At 53.9% G+C, this 17,786-nt stretch overlaps 1 protein-coding gene across 1 annotated transcript in view; it reads right to left on the minus strand.

Annotated features, from left to right (window-relative positions):
- Positions 1-17,786, minus strand: part of LOC122380822 (roundabout homolog 2-like) — a 95,659-nt gene that overhangs the window by 1,721 nt on the left and 76,152 nt on the right. Inside the window, exons 5-13 of the mRNA XM_043364308.1 lie at positions 13,188-13,454; positions 8,340-8,825; positions 6,950-7,506; positions 5,780-5,999; positions 5,185-5,366; positions 4,541-4,859; positions 3,622-3,857; positions 3,019-3,223; positions 1,823-2,593 (exon numbers count right to left, since the gene is read on the minus strand). Of these exons, the coding sequence (XP_043220243.1) occupies positions 1,823-2,593; positions 3,019-3,223; positions 3,622-3,857; positions 4,541-4,859; positions 5,185-5,366; positions 5,780-5,999; positions 6,950-7,506; positions 8,340-8,825; positions 13,188-13,454 (3,243 nt within the window). The remainder of the gene's footprint in view (positions 1-1,822; positions 2,594-3,018; positions 3,224-3,621; positions 3,858-4,540; positions 4,860-5,184; positions 5,367-5,779; positions 6,000-6,949; positions 7,507-8,339; positions 8,826-13,187; positions 13,455-17,786) is intronic.

Genomic DNA, 17,786 nt, shown 5'->3' on the forward strand with positions numbered 1-17,786 from the left:
GGTAACACATGGACCTCAGCATTTCACAGGCTTGGTTATAATTAGAATTGTCAAGAATCTACTGTGGTCTACAAAAGGAAGAATTGGAATGGTACTGTTAGGAATATAGAAGACGCGGGACGCCAGTGTTGAAGGCGCACGTGTTATTCATAATGTGTGTCGATTATTGTTATTGAGTCGACGATTGAAGTGAGTTATGTGTGTGAGTCAGTCAGGCGGTGCGCTTGACCACGAATGGTAAGCTGAAGTGTATTGGAGCAGAATACAAGGACGTGTGCACGATTTCTAACAGTACTCATTCATGTTGCAAAAGCACGATCAATTAGTAAGTCTAATGGTAGGTAATATGTATAACACAATAAAATAAATAAATGTTCATGACAACATTCCCTAGGGGAAAAGGCAGAATCAAAACACCAAAAAACACATTGTTTGGAAACTGGCCTTGAGTCTTGAGATCATGAGATGTGGTCTGAGAAACTCTACAGTCTACAAAGAATTTGACACTGACAATCCAGCTGAAAAGGCAGGTGTCAGGTAGCCCTGAGCCTGGCTTTGGTCCCATAATTAAATGAAAATGGATTTGAACTGACATTTTGTCTTATCTTTACAAGAAAACACATCATGAAGGCAAAATTGACACGAAGTGGCGCAAAATAATACAACCAAGGATTTACTTTTAAGATTGAGATGCTCTCTCCCCTAATGAATGGATGTAATCTGATGACATAATAGGTATTTATTCATATACCCTTTTTTGGTTGAATAACTGAAGAGAAATGAATATTCTTGTAGTGAATTACACTCACATTGTTGATTTCATTATAATTTAATATTGTGTTGGATAATTTTTATTAATATAATCATTCACGAGGCAGTGGCTTGCAGTCGTAAACCTTTTTTTGCAGCGTTTTATTCAGCTGGTTAAAAGCCTCTGTTATGGCGCATTTGTTTCGAAATCCTTCATAACCTTCTGTTTGTTCCCGTTTGAGGTTGGAGAGGATGGAAGATATCGTTTTTATACATATTGTTTGGTGACTGTTCTCAGGACCAGTGAGTTATTAACTCATTTTTTTACATGATTCGTATCTTATTCACGAACCAGCAAGCCATGGTGGATAGGAAACAGTAGATGTTGATCTCGCTTCCTCAGTTAGGAAGATGGCCGAATCTGTACTTGTTTATGTTTTGACCATCTAGATTTTAAACATTTGGCTGGGGCCTGCAACATTTTAGGAAAATGTGGAAAAGTAGAACACCTGTGAAATGTAAATGTGATTACTGCTCAGTGCTCACTGTCCAGTCTTTAAAAACACATTTCAGTAATTCAAGTTCTTTTTGTCCTCGCCTTTTTGCTGAATGTGTTAGTTTTTTGTAGGCAATACCGCTTTGATTACAGGTGATATTTTAACAGTTATAGACTGAAATTGAGTTTCAAAATTGTGGGTATTTGTGGGGCCAACTCAGCCAAAATCAGCCTGCTGGTATTTGTGGTTGGACAATGGATGGCTGCTGGGTGGGACAGGTACTGCATGCCAAAATGTGGCATCTCTTGTAGGGGTAAGCTAGAATCAAGAATGCAGGTTTTTTAGTATGCCGGTAATTTGGCGGTTTTTTTGCTTGGGGCGTGGTAGCATGCCGGTATCCCAGAAAATTTTTGTGGGGCGGGGCGGTGCCGGTAGCAGCCTTTGGGGAAAACTTTGCAACTCTAGTAGATATGGAACAGAAAGAACTAAGACCATTATCCTGAACAAGCGTACTCTGACCTTGATATCTAAGTCGACCGTGGCGCCAGTCTAGGGAGGAGAGATGGGACACGTACCTGGCGGGTGCGCCCTGTCGAGGCTGCTGGCCGCCGGGTGGGCCCGCTTCCGGTGGTGCCGCGCCGGCCGGCCCTGGTACGTGCTGTCTGTCGAGTAGTGTTGGTGCGGAGAGTGCCGCCGCCGCCCCGACCGGCTGCCCGACACCGTGATCCCGGCCTGCTGAGCCGCGCGCAGCACCGCCTCGTTGTAGCCGACGTCTGTGTCACTGAGCTCGCTCTCTTCGTCACAGGAGGTGGGCTCCCAGCTGCCGCCCGCCTCGCCGTTCACCGACGACTCGGGACTGGCACGCTCGGAGAGCTCTGACTCCTCAGGAGCGCCGTACAGCTGTAGGTGAGGAGCGCCGGGACGCTCCTGAAGCTGCAGCCGCGGCTCGCCGCCGCGGGAAGGTCGCCCGCGCCGCTCCCGACCGCCGCGACTCATCAGCGGTGCCGCCTCGTATTCGTAATCGTCCTCACCGCAGCTGGGTTCCGCTCGCATCTCTCCTCGCGGCTCGCCGCTTACGTTGTAAAGCGGCTGACGGCCGCACGCCGAGCGGGCCGAGCGCGAACTACCAGTTCCCGAGCTGGCCGCGTGGCGGCGCTGCGATCGCGGAGAGCCCAGCCCGCGCACAGAGGCGGCCGAGCCGGACTGAGGGTGGTGGGCGAAGTGCGCGGCGCGCGCGCCACTCGTCAGGTCCGGTGGCGGGAACTGCGGCGGCGGTGGCGCGAACTCATTGAAGTCGAGAGACGGGGGCATACCGGGGTGTGCCTCGAAACACGGCGTCCGCGAGCCTGCGGGGTGAAAAGGAGGAATGTCAGCCCCTGTGCAAGCTTGTGTCACGGTTCCGTGCTTCTATCCTCAGGATACTGAAATCCTTCTCCTCCACGCCGCAGCCCCCCTCCGGGCTAGACAGGCAAGTTTATCTCATGCGGGCTGCTCCCTTGGAGCGGCACCGCTGCTCCCGAGGGAGCGCACCCCGTAGCCGGGTGCAGTGAGTGCCTTGGGGCTGGGTGGCCTGTCCTCTGGACGGGCTCAGCCCCGGCGACTCACTAGGGTGCCCGCCCAGACCAATGTCTCCCCCTAATTCCTATCATCATTCCGGCTCTGAAATGGTCTTGTAAGACCGAAAGGGCCTAACCCAAAAAATAGCCTCCTCTCTGCCTTCGCGCTCCTCCGCTACACCCCACCGTCTCTCCCCGCCTCTCCGGCCACCCACCTCTGTGCTGGCTGCCTCCGGAGCCGGAGCCAGAGCTGCCGGCCGGTCCGGAGCAGAAGTCCGACCCGGACCTCTTCACCTGGCCCGAGTGGTCGGAGGAGGCCGAGCGGCGCGGCGTGGACTCGTCCGAGCCGGAGCTGGGCGGCAGCGGGTGGCGCGCCGAGCCAGGCAGCAGCATAGTGGTCGCGTACGGAGCCGGGTCCTCCTGAGGAGCGGGTCGAACGGTCATGGAGGGGCTCAGTGGGGCGTGTTGAGTGGTTGCGTCGGAGTCGATTGTAGGACACGAGTGTCGAGTAGTAAGGTTGATGAAAATCCGAAACAAGCCGTGTAATGATTTTTGCTCAATCCATTTTCCCGTCCATCCTCCAAGTAACATCTCCTTGCCACTAAACTGTCAGTGATTTCTGGACAATCCAGCACTTCTGGTCTTTTTCCGAATCCAGCATATCGTTATCTTGCAACAAATCGTTACTTTCTTTCTCAAACACTATGCACAACAACGTGGTCATTCCATTTATGCCACACAGGCAGCATGCTTTCCTATGGTAGACCCATCCCCGTCTCATCCCTCCCTATTGCTGCCCTTCTCTCCCAGTTCCTCACCTGTCCGGCCCGGTGACCGGCCACGGGCGCGCCGTAGAACGTGCTGACGTTCCTCTGGTCGAGCTCAGCGTACTCGGAGCTCACGAGGCCCACGTCACAGTTGAGCAGTTTGGTCTCGGGCTCCTTCTGAAACTGGCCGCGCCAGTCGCCGCGCTGGAACGAGGCGTCCATCCACAGCGGACCGCGCTCGCCCTGCATCGGCAGCAGCGAGATGTCGTCCGGCTTCCCAGAGGTCACTGGCGGGTCACAGCAGAGGCGGAGTCAGATATTGTCAGAGGGGGGAGGGTTGGTCGTATCGCGCCGGAATGGATTAGATCAAAGAGCATTCGTTTACCTTTGTTGTAGATGATACTGGAAAGACCAAAGCGATGTGTAACTATTTGAGGTCTACTGATGGTTTCCGGTGAAATTCTAGATCTCTGTTTTGCTTAATAAATGATAAAAATGATCGATTCACACCGATAGCACCTGCGCGATCCTGATGACCTCACAATGGTCTCGAATTCCCAGCCAAACCTAATGGCACGCAGGTTTACAAGAAATGAAATACCGCCCTGCTAGTTTTGGCACGGATAAACGATATACAGTGCTCACGCTATTGAATCACAGACCACGCGATGGCCAGTTTGGAGACGGCTCAATGAATCAAAGGCCGGGCACATGACTGGTAAGTCGCGTGCATCATTGGTTATCCCGGCATTTAACATTCCATTCCCCACATTAACTATAAAGTTGTGTAACTTAAGCCCACGTTTCTAAAACTTCACATGAATGATGCTTAAAGCTTTTGAAATATTATAGCTCTAAAGATTACGTAACGGTGAGAAATGAGCTTATTTGACGTGGAATGTCGAGCGTATTCTTTTCGGGCACATGTCTTTTGTCCGTACACACACTCAACCATACGTTTTTCACTCACCTGTTAGGTTTCCCAGCGCCTTCTTCTCCCGACGCCGGCGGCAGTAGACGACCACCACGAAGACGGTGAGCGCCACCACGACGAGCGTCCCGATCAGAGCGATGAACCACACCTCACTGACCACACTCTTCACCGGTGAGGCCAGGCGCGGGTCGGGCGCCGCGCCGCCGACACCGTCACCCGCCCCGCCGCTGCCGCCGCCCCCGCCCGGGGACATGGAGAAGGCGACCGCGGGAGACAGGGGGCCGGTGCCCGCGCGGTTCACTGCCGCAGTGCGGATCAGGAAGTCGGCCCCGGCGGTCAGGTTCTTCAGAATCACCTGTGAGGGAGGGAGACGGTGTGTTAGTGGGAGTGTTTAGTGAATTTCTTTTGCAATGGTGACTTTACGGCGAAACACAACAACTAAGCCTAGGACATTAGGTATACCGTAAATTTATAACCAATTTCAAAGCAAATGCTCAATGTGCAAGAAGCCATTCCGCAAAAGTAATATAGGATTTTACATTAAGTAAATCAAACCCATGGTAGCCATGGTCTATGTAAGCCAATTTGGGGCGTCAGCGAAAAGGCAAAATCGCTTCTGATAAAACAACGCAGAAACATAAGAGCCACAACGATCGCCATGCTACATTATATGCCCTGACCTGCGTGGTGGTGGCGTTGACGGTGACGTTGAAGCGGAAGCTGGACGCCTGCTGGCGCAGGTGTAGCAGGTAGCCGGTGGTGACGCCGTTCAGGTGCTCCGGCGCCGGCGGCTGCCAGGATACGCCGGCCGCCGTCGAGTTCAGGGTGCTGACCTCCAGGCGAAGCGGAGGGCCGCTCGGCACTGCGGAGAGAGGGTTAGAGGGTTAGGGGAGTGAATGGTAGAGCGGGGGTTCAGATGTGGTAGTCTGAACCGTGAACTTTGCAAGTTGAAACAGGCTGGTTGAAACAAGTTGAACCGAAGACAGAATGGAAATGAAGAACGAGCCTAATTTTCAGGTCCAGACGGTATCCATTATCCAGATATGTGGTATCGGGCGGTACCCGGTATCCATATAGCCATTACCAAGAACATATGTGAGGAGCGTGTTTGGACAAAAAGAAGCAACACCTGCTTGCAGCATTCTGACTCAACTATCAACTACGAACCAACTCATACAAACCACCTTCCAACGGTGAGACCACACACATGCCGTCAGACATCACGGTGACATCATCGACATCATGATCGTCCCCTGCCTCGCCCGCTTCACTCACCATCCTCGTTGGTGCGGACCTCCTCGATGTTGGAGGGCCTTCCCAGCACGCTCTGGAAGAACGGCACCACAAAGAACTGGTAGCGCGTGAACTTGCTGAGGCTGGCCACGATGTACTCGTTGCCGCCAGAGTTGTGGATGCTGAGCACGTCGTATTTGCCCGTCTCCAGGTTACGGTAGCGGATCAGAAATCCCTCGATGAACACCGAGTTTGTTAGAAGCTGTGGAAGAGAGAGGAGGGGAGGAAGTTAGTGACGAGTGAAAGGGAAATTTGTGGTATGTGGAATACATAGAACGTTGATCCTAGCCAATAAGAAATGCTAATGCGGCTTAGCATGTTCTCAGAATTCGTGAAGAACAATTTCCGGTTATCGCGTAATGAAGGCCTCTTTGGGAAATCCGTGTCAAAACTTGAAAATGAGTTTTGATTCGTTTGACGGGGAAGGACGCGTTGTAGCGAGACAAATTTCGCGGAAATGATGGATCCGGTCCATGATTAGGCTGATATATTGGACACATCCTTCAACTCGTCCAAGCGAACCGTCAAAGTTCAATACCAGCTAAGAAGTTGGCGGCGCCTTTGGTGGAACAAAGGACGATATCGCATCTTGAGGTTCAAACTTACACTGTCCTCAGCTAGTGCTGTTTTAATTTGATCCAGACACATCCGCGTTTCTCGTGATATTTAACGAGATTTTGCAACGTATTTGCAACGCCAACTGACACGTTCAAGCTCAGCCACTCCGTGATTAAGCCCGGTCTTTGTGCTAAAGTTTGGTATTCAATGTATGGAAGACGGCTTGGCATTGCAAGTCGACGACCTACCTTCATTAATTTGAGTGCGTCTGTTCCTACCAAGCGATGTAACTGCATCAAATTAAATAGCTGTTTTGCAGGGAACGCAAAGTGAAACGTCTTATGAACGTCCTACGGAGCGTCGAATAACAATAATTTACGCTAACATAGGGATTAACTAACGAAGATGCACTCAAAGCTACGCACTAAAAACCATTTAATTATGCACTTAATATTCACACAAACATCACTAATGCCAAGAATCACCCAATTATAACGATCAACGCTAATCTTCTACACTATCCAACTCAAAATTTACCGTATCAAAATAACACCAACTCTCCCTCCCGTGAATCCGGCGCTATACCTCACTAACCTTCCACGTGAGTCTGACGGCGGTGGAGGAGATCGGCGTCGCCTTCCGCAGCTCGACGGTGAACTCCTGCAGTCGCAGGGCTGCCTCAGCCACTCTGCGTCCCTCTGCGCCGTCTGTGGCTGCCTCGAGCGTATGTACCGGTGTCGAGAGCTCGGAGAGTGGGGATAACCCCTGACCGTTCTCTGCCCGGACTCCGAACACATACGTGGTGTCGGGACGGAGTCCGGTGACTGTCACCGTCTCTGCTGCCACTCTCTGCACAGCCGTCACCCAGCCGTCTGCTGTATCCGGGCTGTAGTACTCCACCGTGTAGCCCCGCAGAGCCGAGGCGCCAATCTGCTGGCCGGGCCGCCACGAGAGAGTCACCGAGGTCTCGTTCCGTGCGGTGACCCGCGGTCGCTGAGGCGCAGAGGGGTAGGTATCCGGCTCGGCCACACGGTGGAAGTTGACGTTCGGGTTGGTCGGGTTGGCGACTGTGAGGCGCGCTGAGGCAGAGGTTTGGCCCGATGATGATGTGACGGTGCACGTGTAGAGGCCGCTGTCTGATGTCAGGAGGTCTGTGGACGGGCGGGTCAGAGGTCAGATATGGGAGGGTCAGAGGTCGGGCACAGGTCAGCAGTGCCAGTGAGACGCTGGGTACTTGTGTGTGTGACGCATGGCCTGGTCAAAGTTCCGTTAAACACACGCTAAATGTGAGCTGGGATGGTGCGAAGGGGCAACTCTAAGCTACAATGTGTGTTACCACGTCAGTGCAACTGCACAAGTCAGCCAGAGGTCAAAGATGAATACATAGCACAGCATGTGTGGTCGGCTCGACAGGCTAACAAGACAAGCAGATAACGGCATAGAATGCCACTGAGCTATGGTCCTCGATGCGCCATGGGCCGTGCAAATAAGCATGACGACGGTGTAATAAATCTGGCCTGTTAGTAGCACAGTGTTTACCGAGCTATTACAGCTCGTCTATCGGCCTGCCCTCCCGCCCTCCTTTCAGTCAGAGAAGAATGATATCACGAATCACTGGCCTGCATTGCTTGTTAGACCCCTGCGTTTGTTGTTACGGTAAACAGCATATACTTTCGGAATATCAATTACCCAATCGCTTACACTGCTGTATCAAATGGTAACATTCATCACTATGCCTGATAGAGAAATGTTGAAAGCGAACTGAAATATATCTATTTACACACTTCCCATCATCTTCATCGTCTAAATCTCTTATACGTCCGCCAACACATGTTGATTTAAAATCCACTCAAACGTTCATCTGCCCCTTGAATTCACCCTTTCTTACGTTCCTATCGTCCCTCTCTATATTCCTTAGGTCAAACTCCCTATCCTGTCCCTCCGTCCACCACCCTTATCCCTCCCCTCCACTCTGTCTACGTACCGTCCACTTTGAGCGCTCCTCTGCCGACCACCCTGGTGCGCGGGTTGTCCTCGCTGATAGGCTGACCGTCCTTTTCCCAGCTGACGGCTGACTGCTGGCCGTCAGCCGGCCGGCACGGCATCAGCGCCAGCGACTTCAGCGGCAGCGTCTGGTTCCCTGGCAGCACCGCGAGTACAGGCGGCGGTCGGACAGAGCTGCTCTCCGCCACCTCCAGGTGAGCGCGAGCGACCTCCGACCCCACCGCGTTCAGCGCTGTGCAGGAATAGTAACCACGATCGGAGCGACGCGCTTCCTCCACGCGCAAACTGCCGTCCGCGCCGACACTGAAGCGGCCGCGAGAGTCGCCGGCGAAGAGCGCTTCACCGCTGGTGGCCGCAGTCCAGTAGATGAGGGGTGCGGGGTGGCCGGCGGCGCCGCACTCAAAGGTCACGGTCTCACCGTGCGCCACGCGTCGGTCACTCGGAGGACGCTCGAACGACGGCTGAGCTGTGGGCAAAAGGGGGAGGGGTTAGTAAATTGGAGGGAGAAGTGAGTTCGTGTAAGCAGTAAGGAAATGATAATGAGTTGACAGTTGACACTGGATGAGTGGATAGTTTAGGTTAGAGGCATATATGGAGAGAAGCGTGCGGTTATAGTTTAGAGGAAGGATGAAAGTGGTAGAGATCTTAGAGAATTGGAGCAAATGGAAAGGAGAATTTCACGGGCTTTGATAAAGCAGAGGGGCTCAACTGGAGAGCCTGAGGTCCGGCTTGCTACTTTGTTTGCACCTGGAATAACGCGGCAGAGTCTGCCAGCAAATGAGGAAATATCGTTTTCCGGGAGCGGGGGTCGGCTTGTTGTCGTACACCGGACACCCGGAAAATAGTGTGAGCTGTGAGAGTTCGTGAGAACGGGTGATCATAGATGCTTGTACTGATGTTAAGACCGAGGTGACTGATGATGGACAGATGATGGATGGACGGCAGGTTGTATGGAGTGTTGATGTCTGTCGTATTTTCTCGCGTTCTCGCGCGGCGAATTGATTTTATCAAGTGGCTCGACACTCCCATTCGAGGCAAGGATGACGGTGTAACGGCCGCACCGGCATCCTGTTGCCAGATTAAAAACTTATAAATATAGCGGAAAACGCGGCCAATTCCGCGAACAACACGGCCGGGCGACAGGTAAAAGTCTCCGGCTGCCTGGAAGCGGCTCGGTTTTCCGCGCTAAGAGTCTGTCGGCCGCGAGCCAGGACGACAAATGAGGTCGGTGCTGACGGCTGGACAGCTTGCCAGCGGATCTGCCGACCTCGCCCGTCGGCCCCAGCATCTCGGCTGTCGTGCTCGACAGCCCGACAGGACGCTCGTCATGGCGAGTTCGTTTCGGAGCCGACAGGCATTCCACGGTAGACAGAAACGCTTGGACGATGAAGCGAGCTCTCAGGTGAAATGAGGCTGTCATAGGAAAACAGCCAGCTCTCCTAAAGTCAGAATTCCGCCAGTTTGAGCTAATGCGTACGTTTGAAACCGAATATTACCTAATTGACGCTCCCTTTGATTCACTAAAATCCCAACGGCAGAAGCCGGTGGAGTTGGCTGTCACTAACACTCAACGGAAAGAGGAGTCAAAGGGTAGAGAGAAGAGGAGTGGTCGGACAGCAAAGGAAAGTCCGCCCAGTCTGAGCCGGGAGCAGGGGAAGGGGAGGGCTTAGGGTGGCACCGGGGCCGCCGCCACATGCAGCCGGTCTCCAAGGCGGCACGATTTAATTAAACACATAAAACAACTGGCGGCGCGCTGCGAAAAGTGCCGGCACCAGAGAACAGCCGGCGCCGCGACGGCCGGCGGGCACCGAGTGCGCCAAACGACGGAGCCGGCGCGGCGGCTGCCCGATTTCCATGCCCCGAGGCGGCGGCACCCGGCCAGCTGCGATACTGAAATTCGCTCAGGAGCGGACGGCGCTGGTGTGAGGTCTAATACCGGCCCGCCAAGGCAGGCTATAAGGCAGCCGGACAGGAGCGGCGCCAAATGACCTGCAGACCTGGGGTCGTAACGATCCCAGCCGTGTCGCACACAACTGCCGTGTGGATGAAGGGGACGGTGCGAAAATTTCCCAGAAAATACGGCATGACATTATTTAAGTTGCGGGTCGTAATCAGATTAAGATGCAATGTACGAAATATTGAATACATACCCGGGCGTACAGCTGCAATATTTTTAACATCTTTTAGTAAGTCCGCATGCATACCTCGATGACTAAATTAGAAGACTCCAATGCCATCAAGATAAGTGCAGCAACGCATATGCATAATGAAGCTGTAACTGATACCAGTTGGGCCCAACAGCAGTAATCATGAATGCCTCCTATCGGCCAATGGCCGGTAACTTTTACCCGTCTGTCACCTGGATACATGCCTCATAATGTGTCTGTTATGGATCAACAAAGGAAAACAAAACTCATTCCTATTCTCGAGACATGACATGAGCTGTGGTATGGCATAAAGAAGATAATCCTACCATGCACTGCTTTTGGCTTTAGTCCATTTCAGCGCAGTGTTCAAGGACAGGTATTTAATGCTTCAAACCCAGAGTGAAGGCATGTGTAACTGAATTTAAACACTGCTGGGTGGTACTCAGGGGCTCATTGCGCCTCACGACTCGGTGCAATGGCTCAGGTGGGCTCAGTGCGGGGCTCCGGGCTCAGTGCTCAGTGGGCTCCGAGCCCTGAGACCCTGCACTGAGGCCCTCAGGGCTCAGTGCAGGGTCTCAGGGCTCAGCGCTTCTCAGGGTTCAGCGCGACGCCTCAAGGGCTCAGTGTGCACAGTATGACCGTCTGACGTCACCATGACGTTCCAGCCCTGACGTCTGACATCAGTGGTCCATCAGCAACTGATGGCTACCCCACCACGCCCCGCCCTATGGACCTTCCCTCCCCGCCCCTCCCTGTGCATCAGTTAGCCATCAATCATTACTCGGGGAGCGGTCCGCCTGTGAGCGACTGATACGGACAGGGCGGCTCTCGCAGACATCATCTGCAGGACAGCGCTGGAAACCGGCCCACCGAGCGACCACTGCACTGCTCTGTGCCGTCTGTAAGCCGCCCGGCCGGCCCCTTTTGTGCGTCAGAGCGCAGGCCAAGTGGACTCGCTGGATTTATGGCGACAGCTAATCCAGAAACGCTCCACGCGTTTTCCGACGCCGTTTGGCGCTCTTGTTGTGGCTGATGGCCAGATGGGTATCTAATTGGACATATATGGCGGCTTTGGGTCTGATGAATGACACTGGATGAGCCTCCGACAGAGGAATTAGCCGGCGACGGGTGCAGGACGCCGCAAAAATGCAGCACAGGGCACGGTTACCGCGGTCCTCATGTCCGGATTAACGCGGCACGACGAATTTGCAACAACTAATCCCTGAAACCTTTTGAGCTCGATCGTGATAATGCGACTATCCATCACCAGGAATACCCACAAAAGAAGCTCGGTGAAAATATTACACATTTGAAGATTAAATATTATTTTCCGTTTTTATTCAGACAATGCGGATTTCTTATGATATGTGCGAAGGACCAGCGATATGAAGTTAAAGAAAATCCGCTTCTAACAAACGACAAGATCTGGCATAAAAGGAGCGCATTGTGTGCGGTGTTATACTGCAGTATGTTGCATGACCACAGCGGATTATGTCAAACATTCTACTGTGTGAGCTACCTCGCGCAACTGAAATCCACCAAACAGGCGACGAGCCTCACCAATAACACGTGAAAATAGCCGTCATGGGCATTCAAATTGAACGTTCTTCATCAAATGATGTTCATTAAGCAAATTCACTCAGCGATTCACACCTGCCAGTATAATGCTTACGAATACCTCCTGTCTCCGTCCGACATATAACTGTCCACCAGCAAGGCCGTATATATTGGACTAAAGGAATGTCGTAATCATTAATTTTGCGGCGACAGCAGCGACGGAGAGGGTGACTGTTCTGACGTCACAAACGGTGATGACGTCAGCAAAGGCGAGCGAAACATGATGATGTTGTCATTGTCAAAAAGGAGGTTTCATTAGTGGCCGATTTGTGGACGAACAAAATTATCACAACGTTCAGCGCTTAACGGCCATAACTATGAAATACCTATTTCAAATATTCCCTACGTGAACAACAGTGACGTACCCAAGGGGGGCCACGGCGGCCATGGCCCCCTCCTGAGCGCCGAAGGCGCTGCAGGGGGCCCTCAGGCCCCGGTATATATTTTTTTTCAAACACTGGATAAAATGAAGAAAAAATGATATCAAAGTCTCATTTATGTGCCCCTGGTTACCCGAGGGGCCCCTGATGACCCGATGGGCCCCTGCAGTCATCCGAGGGCCCCCGGTTTCCTGGGCCCCTGGTCGCCTAGGGGGCCCTGGTAGCCGGGGCCTGGTCGCATGGGGGCCCCTGATTGCCTGGGGTCCCTAGTCGCCTAGGGGGCCCTGGTAGCCTGGTCGCATGGGGCCCCTGATCGCCTGGGCCCCTAGTCGCCAAGGGGGCCCCTAGTCGCCAAGGGGGCCCCTGGTAGCGGGGCCTGGTCGCATGGGGGCCCCTGGTTGCCTGGGACCTCTGAGGGCCCCTGGTTACCTGGGGGCCCCTGGTCGCCTGGCGGCCTGGGGGCCCCCGGGTGACCTAAGGGCCCCTTCGGAAGCAGGTGGCCCCCTCCTGGGCGAAATCCTGGGTACGTGCCTGGTGAACAAACTTAAAATGAAAAAAAGAAAACTAGTAAACGTCATTAGCTGGTGTGAGACCATTTACCGCAAAACCGATCGACAAACCGACAGTTGACAGTGCATCGTTACGTGACCAACATGACACAGCGTGACGCCGCCGTCTACTCACAGTGCACGGTGACGGTGGCCGATGCGGTGACGCTGCCCACCACGTTGTCCGCCTCGCAGACGTAGGTGCCCTCGTCTTGCGCGCGCACTTGTTCAATCCGCAGCGTCTTGTCTCCGAGCACGTTGATGCGTCCGACGGGCATGCGGTCGTTCTTTCGGCTCCAGTAGACAGAGGGGGGCGGGTCGCCGGCCACCTGACACTGCAGATCCACAGAGTCCCCGACCAGCACTGTCGTGTCGGTGGGACCGCGCACCAGGTGGGGGCGAACTGAAACAGATAACCGAGATGTGGTTAGAACGGCTCCGGGCGGAGACGAGAATCAGAAAGGGAGTTGAGGCAGGTGGAGAATGAGGCGAGGGAGACGAAGCGAAGACGAAGCGAAGACTTATCAAATATAATAAATTGCAGAATATCATACCAGCAGGAATACGTGACGGACGTTTAGTGACAGGTCAGGTCACGTTATGAAATGATACGACGGGGCAGAGCAAGTCGCATGGATCAGTTACAGAAACATCAGCACATGTTGATTGATTACAGGCAGTCTTCGCAGAGCCTAGATGGGCGGTTGGTTAATCACTGAAACCTGGCGTGATGGGATGCATTTTAAAAGCCGCCGGGTCAGCCCACCTAGCCACACCTCCACACATTTATCTTGCGCCATGCTTATCTCATGTTTATGGAGTGGTGAAGTAAATAATTATATTTTGACGAGGAACAGTCCCATCTGCACCCCATTTCGCGGCAAAGCCCTGCTGCTCGTGAGATGAAAATGCGAGGCGTCACCGGCGGCCCACAGTCGTCAACTCTTCAACGGGAAACAACGGCCCCCGGTGGCCGGCCGGGCGCTGAAGCTCCGTGCCAAAGACCATCGCTCTTCCGACAGCCGGGGCGATATTTCTCGGCCGCCAGAGACGGATGGCCGCCGGCGCGCTGCAATGGAATCTGTCGCCGCCGCAAAATGACGACGATAAAAAGAAGCGCCCGATTCGCACGACGGCGAAATTGCCGCCCGATGACTTCAAAGCCTGCTGAGAGCGGGTGCGCCCGCGGCGGGATTTACTCGGGGCGATCCGTCTTGGTGGCGACAGCCGGTCATGTCAGGTGAGGTATGAGTGCAGAGCGCGGCGGCTGACGGCCGGCACACGCCGCCAGTCGCACACGGAACCTCTCTGTCCCTGCAGCGGCGGCGGGGGCGACACTGGGGGTCCGACCACAGGAGACACCCGGCCTGCAGAGCGCCGCCACAGACGGCACAGCGGCCGCTCCCGCCGAGAGCGACATGTGTTGACCATGCCGGTGAAAGGGATTCTGTTTATTTGCAGGAGACCGTACAGTTCTTGCCCAGATGACAGGTGAACTGCAGCAAGCGCTGATGACATGTGTTGCTTGTATTATGGAGCACGTGAGGTGAGCAACGCTGCATCAGTGAGAAGATAATTCAATGGATCGAATTAACAGTCAATCTATGAACCCACTTAAGTTTCGCTGAATGATAGGTACTTCAAGATGATTCGATGGATAGGTATCATTGGTAGGAGATTGATCACAGGTTAAACGCATGCACTGGTCAAAATAACCATAATTTGTCATTAATCGAACAGAAGCTGTGAAATATTTACCTGTCCGCGTGTTCCATTAACACCAAACATTCGATGACCACCTGTGCCAAATGAAGCCGCTTTAGTGAATGAAGGTGCCAGCTTCTGAATCCATGGTCGCGACTCATGTCTGTAATGTATACGGTTGTCCGCATCAATTAGTTACCCAGATCAGTGTGATGTTGGCCATGTTTTGAATTCGCCACAGCCATTCATCTCTGGCCTAGCTGACAGCGTTTCCTGTCGGACCGGCGTCTTTGGCACCTCGCGGGTACCGCCGCCGCTCGAAGATGTATGGAAGATGTATGGGGTCAGCCATTCGGTCGGGTCAGGTCGTTGCCGGTCAAGCCCGTCTGTTTCCTTGCAGTACTGATAGGCTTCAGACAAGTCCGTCGATCCGGGTAGACGCCAGCCATGGGAGCATTTCAGACGCTATCGAGGCGTCATGACCACTCCCTGGCGCCCCTGTCACCTCCCCTCCCCTCTCTCGCCGAGACCGTGACAGCTGCCAGATCCACTCAGCGCTGCCACATCACGGGCCGTGTCGGTGCTGAACGGCCCAGGGACCCCGGCCATCAGGGGCGGGCGGGGCGGAGCGAGAGCGAGTCAGGCTCTCCCAGGCAGACCCCCAGACAAAGGCCTGTACCACGGCGTCAGAATCTGCCCCGACCGCCGCGCGGGTCCGCCAGGCGCCGCGGTCGACACTGAAACCCGCCCGAACGGCCCCTCAGCGGCTGTAAAACGGCCGCCGGCACTTGCGCCGCGGAGCAACAGAGCCACCCGGCGCCCCCCGCATCCGGTATGGGCCGTTCAGGCGGCGGCGAGATGAGATGTTGTCCTGCTCCGATGAGATCTGGTTCAGATGTCAAAGCAGCGCGGGGGATGACAATGGGAAGTAGTCAATGCTCGGAGCTGCTTGTAGGCAAAAACGAATTAGATGGACATTTCCCTCGATCAGTCAGAGTCGGAAACTCCAGTCGACGAGTTGTATTCATCACGCATTCATCAGCAAGGTCAGCGGTTAGCGCGGCACAATGGCATCAGCGTTATGAGTCATCGGGTGGTCCTCGGGTCATCATCATCGGCAGCAGGATGAATGATTGTTCTCCGTGATGTGGCGGTCAGAAACCAGCAGCGTACTGTGCATCACATCAGCACCAGCCAGTGATGCGTCCTATTGATCACCATCACTGGCGTCATCACCGACATCATCCGACGTCATCCGACATCATCGTACGTCATCCGACGTCATCAGCGTCATGGGCGCGCCAGCAGCGGCTCCCGTCTCGTCTCGCCATGCAGCGGGTCAGGTCTTACAGCAGCCGCTGCCGACAGCTCCGGTGTCCGGTGGCACGTTACTCAGCGCGCGGCAGTGCAGGGGACGACAGGTGCCGACGGCCGCGATAGGTGGTCCGGTCACCCGCCGGTGACTCATGCGGTCAGGGACGCGGCGGAGGTGCAGTGGTCCAGTGGCCCACTGCCAGGCGATGACTGGTCTCCCGGGACCCGGTGACCCACCGCCCACAATACCCCGAGTGGCTCAGCGTGTGAGGGAGATGTCGGCAGGGTACAGGTGTTTGAATGTGACTACCTATTTGTAGGGAGGTAGATTTAGGGAGATGTCCTGATGGTGTTAGCTGCTTGCATCTCATTTGTGCAACCTGTTTGTAGTTCACGTTCCTCCCTTCGTTGAGATGCAGAGCTTACTGCCATGGAGAGATTAGTTGAGCAATTTGGATAGCGGTGCTGGCTAAAACAGTCACGGTATTCTAACCCTTACATACTAGCTACGTGCAGCAGGGAGGACTTGCTACAGCCTCATCAACCGCATGATCCGTTCAACAAGTGCAGCGAAGCCGCGGCTGTCAGGACGACTTTGCAGGCCTTTGTCCCGTCATGTAGCACATTAGCGTCCCATGTCGCAGAATTTACGACTTACGGCAACATATGAGCAAATGTGCGGTCTGTCAGTGGTTGGCGGTCAGCCTCTAATCAGGCTCAGATCAAGCCATCAAACTTCCCTGGAAAAATGCCGCCCGTTTCTGACATCCAGCCCGTTCCACAGAGCTAACGTTCGGACAGGCATGTCCCGACATGGCGCCGAGTTCTACACGCTGCTGCTCTCATACATAAAGAGGACGAGTGAACGGACGTTGCAGGGCTTCCGAGCGACTGTTGCGTGCAGTGTAAGCCGATCTCTCGGATCCATTTATCTAAACTCACACACGCCTGCCATACAGGCAGCATGTCCGTTGGAGCGCAGCGGAAACAAAGACCGCTGATCACATGCCAATGCATTGGCATGTGATCAGCGGTCTTTGTTTCCGTTTGGGCACGCCATGGCGTGCCCAACACATGGCGCCCGTGCCGTGTCGGCAGCCGTCACGGACGGGGCACGGATGACAGACGGTGTTGTCGCCGGCGGTTTTCATTGATGAACATGTTCGATTATTTGCGGTCGCTGTTAAAATTCCAAACGGTATCTGAATCGTGCAGTTGCGTGCCTGGAGACATAGCCGGAGACCGAAAATGGATGCTTTGAACCGTCTTTGAACGTTCTTGGGACGTAAACAAACCTTAACCGCTTAATGTCGTTCCGAAAAGAATCCATCGGATGCGAGACGTGATGCATTAGGTATAACTACCTAAGGCGGGTATATGCATACCAAAAGAAGGTCCAGTAGATTCCTATCAGGTGGGAGCTTCGTAAGTGGACCAGAGTCGAGAGACGTTATCCAGTAGCGGCGGAACACCTTCAATTAAGGGGGGCACTGCCGACTTTGGTCCCATTCTTTCCATGCAACGCCTATAGGGCTAATGTTAAAATGCCAAAATGAAAGGGGGCACGGTGCCCCGGTGCCCTCCCCGTTCCGCCGCCTATGACGTTATCTTTTTTCATCTGTTGTATTGAGGGTACACGAATATCCACGTTAAAAATAAAATAATTAGATATATTAATGCCGTATTGGTTTCGTATATTAGCTTCGTCAGTGCCGCA

The sequence above is a fragment of the Amphibalanus amphitrite genome, unplaced genomic scaffold (assembly GCF_019059575.1).
Source record: "Amphibalanus amphitrite isolate SeventyFive unplaced genomic scaffold, NRLGWU_Aamphi_draft 000107F_arrow, whole genome shotgun sequence".
Lineage (NCBI taxonomy): Eukaryota > Metazoa > Arthropoda > Thecostraca > Balanomorpha > Balanidae > Amphibalanus > Amphibalanus amphitrite.